At 32.3% G+C, this 8,443-nt stretch overlaps 1 protein-coding gene across 2 annotated transcripts in view; it reads left to right on the top strand.

Annotated features, from left to right (window-relative positions):
- Positions 1 to 8,443, top strand: part of LOC106471707 (chromodomain-helicase-DNA-binding protein Mi-2 homolog) — a 51,386-nt gene that overhangs the window by 1,802 nt on the left and 41,141 nt on the right. For both annotated transcript variants that reach the window (XM_022400317.1, XM_013932325.2), the window contains exons 4-9: positions 1,644 to 1,878; positions 3,261 to 3,302; positions 4,740 to 4,834; positions 5,039 to 5,130; positions 6,447 to 6,633; positions 7,623 to 7,892. In XM_022400317.1, coding sequence (XP_022256025.1) covers positions 1,644 to 1,878; positions 3,261 to 3,302; positions 4,740 to 4,834; positions 5,039 to 5,130; positions 6,447 to 6,633; positions 7,623 to 7,892 — 921 coding nt within the window. The remainder of the gene's footprint in view (positions 1 to 1,643; positions 1,879 to 3,260; positions 3,303 to 4,739; positions 4,835 to 5,038; positions 5,131 to 6,446; positions 6,634 to 7,622; positions 7,893 to 8,443) is intronic.

Consider the following 8,443-nt stretch of genomic DNA (forward strand, 5'->3'; position numbering starts at 1 on the left):
CCATTGTTATAAATAACACATTCAATTGAACTAAACTATGCATGCCTATTTAAATATATTTACACTAGGCTTGTGTATATCGTATATGTATATATATATTATTCATACCTTCGATGTATAGGCCGCAAGCAGATTTTGACATCAAATTTTGGGGTAAAAAGTGCGTCTTATACATTGAAAATACGGTAATTTTATTAGGTGAACATCATACTTGCAATCAGCTCAAAACTTATAATTGGAATGAGCTGTTAAAAACTTTATAAAGGAACTTGTATAAAGGAACCTGCACCCTCAGTGTTTTTGAGTTTTGCAGCAACCAACCTAAAATATCTGCCAAAAAATTCCTCTTTGGCAGAAATATAGGTGTGGGTGTTAATATATTCTTTCTATTGCAGTTTTTTTTAGAGTTTTAACCATTTTACAAAATTCTAATTTGATACCATGATAAACAAAAAAGTGTTTGATCTTCAGTATGACCTTGACCTTTGCACTGTCTTTATCAAAATTTAATTAGTTGACCCACGGAGACACTCGATGTTTGTATGCAGTTTGATTAAAACCTCTTGAGCTGTATTGTTGACTTTGGTCTGACATTTACCTTACAAACACATTCACCAAAAGTTTATAAACTGGATCTTGGGGACACTCAACCTTTCTACCAAAATTGATCAAAATCATATGAAAACTTTTTAGGTTATGATGTTCACACACAAAGGTGTGACAAAGATACACCTGCCACTGGGATGTTCACACACAAAGGTGTGACAAAGATACACCTGCCACTGGGATGTTCACACACAAAGGTGTGACAAAGATACACCTGCCACTGGGATGTTCACACACAAAGGTGTGACAAAGATACACCTGCCACGGGATGTTCACACACAAAGGTGTGACAAAGATACACCTGCCACTGGGATGTTCACACACAAAGGTGTGGCAAAGATACACCTGCCACTGTGTTTGGGTAATTAGTATGTACGTATGTGTGTGTGTGTGTGTGTATATATATAAAATTACTAAGATATTTCTAAAATATATAAAAAACAAATCATTCTCTGTTTACTGTTTTCTTTAAACTGGACAAAAATTATTATTATTCACAAGAAAGTTTACTGCCCTATTTTACTTGATGGAGTTGTCTGTCACTTGGCCTCACATACAATTCATTGCAATATGTGCTACACTGCTCATTGCGTGGATTTGGTTTTAAGCCAGTAGTAATAAGAATTTCTTGTGTTGACAGGTAAAGACCAAAATCGAGAAAACAGATGTTTGTTAACATTTCATAAACATTTGGTCATGATTGAGACTTATTTTATGACAGTGATATTTTGTTTTGCTGAAAAACAAAGGCAGTCAATAGATTGCTCTTTGCACATAGTTTTTTTAAAGCCATGTGAAGATAAGTAATAGTAGTCATTAAAAGAACTGATTTTATTTTTCAGAGTAAGTACTCGAGATAGCTGTCCTAGAGTGTTTGCATTATTATCAATGTTTTGTGTGTGTGTGTTTCAGAATCTCATAAAGAATTTTTTAATAAGTTTTCTTTTTGGTGATGGTGGGGGATGTATTTACTTTAACAGTATTTCTTTTCTAAGGATAATGCTTTTGTAAGATAATTTTTTGTTCTATTCATCCAGGAAGAACCAGAGACTGAGATCCTGAAGCAAGAAGTAGAATCTGCAGACCCAGCCTACTGGGAGAAACTTCTTCGACATCATTACGAACAACAGCAGGAAGACTTGGCCCGCACTCTCGGGAAAGGAAAGAGAGTGAGGAAACAGGTGAATTATATTGATACTGTTGGCCCGCAGGATGACTTCACGTGTCAAGACAATATGTCTGACTACAACTCGGATTTCTCTGTTCCATCAGGTAAAGTGTTGGATTAAAAACAATGATATCCCACTTATGAATTAAGTAGTTAGATCATTATGGTTTGTATTTTAACTTATTATATTTATAGATTCATATTTTGCATTGTCTAAACTATGCCATAAAATTAAAATGGATAAATTTGTAACTAAGCCTAATATAGGTTGAATACAGAAATATAAAGACTTGTTGTGCAAAAGGACAATTTTAATGATGTGTAGTAAAGGAATGAAAGAGACAAGATTTGGTGTAAAGCTAAAATAAACACTTTATTAATTAAAACAAAGAAGAATGGCTGATTTTAAGGTTCAAAAGGACTATTACCTTGTTAAACATTGAGTTGAAAGTAGGATAAACTGTATTTAAAGATGACTCAGCATGATCAACAAAAGTAACAGATAAGGGGGCTAAAATTTAGCTGAAACTTCAGCAGCATGTCTTGTTAGAACGTCGGGACAGAAACAAACCTGTTATCTCTGAAGACAGAAAGGAATTTCTCCGAAAACTGTAGTTACATTTACTCTTATGCTGACCGATAAGATAGATGGATCAGAAGGATCTGGAAACTCCATGTAACAATTGTATAAAAGTAATCATCTGTAAAACAGAATAGTAATCCATGAAACAGTAAATAGCTTTTGTGATCCAGAATAGTAATCCATGAAACAGTAAATAGCTTTTGGGATCCAGAATAGTAATCCATGAAACAGTAAATAGCTTTTGGGATCCAGAATAGTAATCCATGAAACAGTAAATAGCTTTTGTGATCCAGAATACTAAATCATGAAACAGTAAATAGCTTTTGTGATCCAGAATAGTAATCCATGAAACAGTAGGTAGCTTCTCTAATCAGAACCTCCTACAGAAAGTTACACTTCAGGCTAAATTTAGTATATGACCTTAACTGGACTTAGTATGTTTCATTTTATAACTTAGAAAAAGTTTTAAATTTTGTGGAGATGTAATATACACACACACTACAGGAGAGTAGTGTGTTATGTATTATTATAAAATAAATTTCATATTCTACTCAGCTCCACAAGCTAATAATAATTTATTTTCGTAAATATTTTGAAAATTTAATTAAAAGCTATTCCTCCCACTAGTTTACCTTATATGAGATTGGCGTAAGATACTGTTTATCTTACTTTCCATGTGGTATGATCTCAAATGGTTAACATGAATTTGTTGTCAAACTTGATACACAGGTAAGGGTAAAGTTTTGATTTCAAAGTGTTGAATTTCTCATATTAAATAGCCTAAAAAGGATTAGATACGATTTTTCTTATGAACTTAACGTGGTGTCTAACTTATGTTTGATGCAGTTCACCAGGAGTAGTTACTGTAAGCTAGTTACTAAAGTCTTTGTTTTCTGATTACAGACGATAATGAAGATGATGACGATTTTGAAGAAAAGAATGAAGGTACAATACTTTTTAATAGTAAAATTACACAACTATTATGTAGTAAATAAATTCTCATTTAATTCTTTACATTTAAACCGTACCGTGTAAGCTTTTTTTAACTAAGTCACTTTTTGTTTCATTTGAAAAAATAAGATTGTTGAAATTTTTTTGCTCTCTATGTGTTAGAATTTTCATGTTTTTTTATGCTCTTCAACTAATATCTGTGATAAAATCTTAGTCTGGCAAATGAAAATTGATGCACACTTAAAAATTTTTTAAATTATTATAATTTCTTTATTTTTAACAATAAAGAAATACTTTTTTATCATCTTGATAATTAAAAATTTAAGCTCTTAAATACATAAGATATGATGGTTTATAAACGTTTTGCTCTAAGAGATAAAGTACACAAATGGAGAGTTACACTATTTACTCCTATACTTGATAAATAGTCAAGAGTTTTAAGTTTTACTTCTCATCTTGTTTACCTTGTCTTAGGGTCTCGGGTATTAACAATGAATTCTTTATTAACATATCAAATTAATTTAGCAACAATAATTATATGTTTTTTATCCTTGGAAGCAAATTATCAGAAATTTCACGTGAACTGCTTTTTTTTGTTATCTCTTTGGGTAAAAAAAACCTGAGAAACTATGTATTTATACCTGAAATAACCAGTATTTCCAATTTCGAAAATGTCTAAATATGTGTTTTATATTCCATTGTTAAAGAAATGTGTTACAATAAAATAAACAGTGTAAGAGTATCTCTCCATTTATTAAAACAGTTGACATGAAAGTCAAGTTTTTACCTGAGATATAGTTAAATTTTGTTATCATATTTTACTTGTTATGATTTTGTTACCTTTTGTTTTAAACCATTTATTGTGACATTTATCTGCATTTTGGATGATATAAATGTTTTTAGTCCTGATTTGTTTTTGTTTTAAAGCTTCCAGTGTACGTTCTTAGGTGGCGCTTCTCAACTGGATGAATGGTTCAAGCAGGGGTTAATGAGATAAGAATCAGGGTGAATATGAATGATGAGGTGAATGGCAGAGTGAATGAGTATAATCAATTATACAACAAATTCAAGAGCCAAAAGTCGTTAGTTATTATTATTTATTCTAATTGTAGTCTGATGTATATTTAAGTCATAATAAAGAATTTTACATTTTTATTTACTACTTTTTTTTTACTTTTTTCGAACTGGGGTGAGAGAGCTGTTGTGAGAAACTTGTAGAGGTGAATGATATTGGAAAAGGTTGAGAAGCACTGTTCTAAAGTGTTAGCTAAGTGGTGGATTAAAAAAAATTTAAATAAATAAAGGCACTGAAGCATATATATTTAAGGCAATATAACTTTTAGTACATACTGTATCTAGCATTTAGTTGAAATAAGGATATTTATTAAACAGCTACTGTGTAATAATATAGAAACTGTTGTCTCCACACAGAGAAAAGTACTAGAGGAAGAAAAAGTAGAGGTGGACAGAATGACAAGGATAAACCATTGCCCCCACTTCTCGCCAGAGTTGGTGGCAATATTGAAGTATGTTTTTCATTAAGTACTGCCATTTTGTTAATATTTATTACACTAGTTTTGGTACCCAGCAAAACAGATTTGTATGTTCTGAACAGAAGAAAGTTCTTTTTTTTTAATAAGATTTTAAAGTATTTAGATGAGTGGAATAATCTTTTTTATTTTGTAATTTTGAAAGTGCTACTTGGAATAACTCTCATAATATTTTATCAGGTTTTGGGATTCAATGCCAGACAGCGTAAAGCCTTCCTGAATGCCATCATGAGATACGGCATGCCGCCTCAGGATGCCTTTAACTCCCAATGGTTTGTTTTATTGATACCGTTTATGACATAAGTGTTATTCTGACCGGTGTGTGTTTGTGCTTGAGATGCACCTTGATGTTTGTGTGTTAATATGAGGATTATCTAAACTGCTGCTAAAACTGTGCAGTGTAATGAAGAGTACAAACATATCCTTAATCAGGAATAAGTTGATTGTAAAATGTTTGTTGGATGATGGTTTCTGTGTAAAGGAGTGTGAACTATTAAAGCTTGAATTTAGAGAAGTGTTTTAGTTGTATAGATAAAACACGAGAGAAATAATATGTATCTCTATATTTCAGAGAGCATGGCAGTTGAAAGTAAACAAGTCAACATTATTTGTATTAAGTAATTTATTTGGACTATCACCACATTTAATAAACAACAGGATCTAATGTTTATTAAACGTCTTGCACATGTCAAAGGCTTGGGTAATTGAGCCAAAAGCTTGTGCATTAAAAAAACATGGTGATAGTCCAAATAGATTACTTAATACAAAGTATGAGTGCTCATGTTAAAAGCCTGAAAAGTTACTTAAGTTGAGATTATTTTAGTTGAAGGTGTGGGCCATAAAACATTGGATAATATGTGTATATCTATAACTAAGAGAGTATGAAAGTTGAACATGAAGAAGTCACGATTATTTTAGTTGAAGGTGTGGGCCATAAAACACTGGATAATATGTGTATATCTATAACTAAGAGAGTATGAAAGTTGAACATGAAGAAGTCACGATTATTTTAGTTGAAAATGCTTCCCTTTGTATTTTATTGGTAATTTTTATGGCTGTACAAATATATTGAACAGTCCATTAGTCTACATGATATTTTGTATAGTAAGATTAAAGAACACTTTATCAGAAGATATATATGTATCAGCTTTCTTGCATTTTTATAATTTCATGTTTCACTATAGAAAAATGTTCTGTTAACAGTTATTTGTATCACGAAGAACGACTTCAAGGTCTGTACAAATTGAAGTAGCATGTTACATACAGCATATTGGCAAGTTCTTGACTGTGTTTAGTAACTACATACACCTGTTACACATTAATTTTTTTAAATAATGAAGTTTTTTTTAGTCAGTTTTTGACGAAGAAGTGTAATTTTTTGCGAGAATCAGTTGACAGGTATGTAACATAATAAAGTGTGTGCCAGTTTTTAAAGTGAAAAGTAGCTTTTGAATGAAACAATACAACATAAATTTTTGGTCTAATGTTCTTACCAAAACTTGCAGGTGTCTAACGAAAATTATATGTTAACATTTCTTCACTCGGTTTAGTTCAAACTTATAAATTAATCATTTTACAACATTGCCAGGCTAGTAAGGGATCTGCGTGGAAAGTCAGAAAAGCATTTCCGAGCTTACGTGTCACTGTTTATGAGACATCTGTGTGAACCTGGAGCAGACAACTCTGAGACCTTTGCTGATGGCATTCCGCGAGAGGGCTTGTCTCGACAGCACGTACTTACCCGCATTGGCGTAATGTCGCTAATCAGAAAGAAGGTATGATAGTGAATACAAATTTGTTAAAATCCAGAGTTGATTCCTTAAAACTTGCTGATAACGGACTTGACACACAAGAATAATAGTACTTTAGTAATAATACGGTTACTAAGAATATTGGGCTCAAAGACTTTTCTGTAAAAGGGATTTTAACACCTGAATTGGTTTAACTTTTTTAGAAAATACAATTTGTCATGTCTTGTACTACCAATCTTAACTAATTTCAATACAAAAGCAAAGATGAATCTTGTGTTGTGACATAGATAGGAAAAATGTTTTTTGGATTTCAAACACTGTAAGTTTGTGGGTATATAGTATCCTTCCTTTTTGTTTGTTTTTAAACTAGAAGTCTGTAGGCAGTATTGTGACCTATGTTGTTTTTTTAATGTCATGCTTTAGCTGAAATGTAAGTAATCATCAATGAAAAACAAGTGTGGGTCTAGTTTATTACATCGAACCAGAAAATGTGAAATTCATTTTATTAACACACTCCACTTTTACTGATTGTTAATTTTAATGTATATAACTTTTCTAAAAAGATGAAACAATACTTCCAGTGCTTTTCAGCTGATGACGGGTGAAGTATTTGTTAATGTGTGAAAGTTATTTAGACTTGAAATACCTGAGTTTGTACACTTATCATGGGATGGTCACAAACTTTCAAATCCTTGGTAAAGTGAGAATGTGTGAAAAAATATGCCAGTGTTAAATAAAAAGTTATCAAGGTTCATAAAAATGAGAAACAACAGGAAAAAAAAACCTCTCAGTATGTTAATTTTATTGATTAATTAATTTGCACCCACACAAGTTGCTACAAGTAGGTTTAATGAAAACATTCAAGTAATCATTATGTTGTAAGGTGTGGAAAATTTATGAAGTGAATACAAAGTGAGTACTTGTTTGTCAAATAAATCTTTTATTCATGCATGAAGTTAACATCTTTATGACCCAGGATTGTTTTTATGTGAGGTTTTCATTTTCTTTCTCAGGTTCAGGAGTTTGAACATATCAATGGATTGTGTAGCATGCCTGCAGAAGATTTAGCCTCTAGAATAGCACAAGAGGGCTCTCAAGGGCCTGCACCACCTGCTAATACCACTTCCTCAGCCAGCAGGACTGCATCTCCTTCTCTGACTCCTGGAGATAGCAAGGCATCTACTCCAGCAGCAACGCCAGTTTCTACTACTACTGATGAGAACGGAAAGGAAACAAAAGAAGGCAACACTGAAAGGGCTGTAACAGCTGAAGAAAGTAAAGAAGTATGTACTCTAATGCAAATGTGGTTGAGTGAAAATTGAGAATAGTTAATGATGGAAGACATCTAGTGTAAGTAACCAACATTAAAACTTGGTGATGCCTTTTACAGCATTATCTATGGAAAGACTCAGTTTAAAAGAATTGTAGAAAAAATAAATAAGTTTGTGTGATTTATTACTATCTTCGTTATGTAGTTCTTTACCTTGATTTTATTAACTGAGTGATTTTAGGAGAACAATAGAAATATACTGAAGTTAGATAAAGAATAGAAACATCCAGTAGAAGTGGCTTAGTAACGTGTGGTATGATCTTTGGCTGTTTGAACTGTTAATAATGTGTGGTACCACCTTTGGTTGTTTGAACTGTGAGTAACGTGTGGTACCACCTTTGGCTGTTTGAACTGTTAGTAACGTGTGGTACCACCTTGGCTGTTTGAACTGTTAATAATGTGTGGTACCACCTTTGGTTGTTTGAACTGTTAATAACGTGTGGTACCACCTTTGGCTGTTTGAACTGTTAGTAACGTGTGGTACCACCTTTGGCTGTTTGAACT

Source organism: Limulus polyphemus, unplaced genomic scaffold (genome assembly GCF_000517525.1).
Source record: "Limulus polyphemus unplaced genomic scaffold, Limulus_polyphemus-2.1.2 Scaffold4803, whole genome shotgun sequence".
NCBI lineage: Eukaryota > Metazoa > Arthropoda > Merostomata > Xiphosura > Limulidae > Limulus > Limulus polyphemus.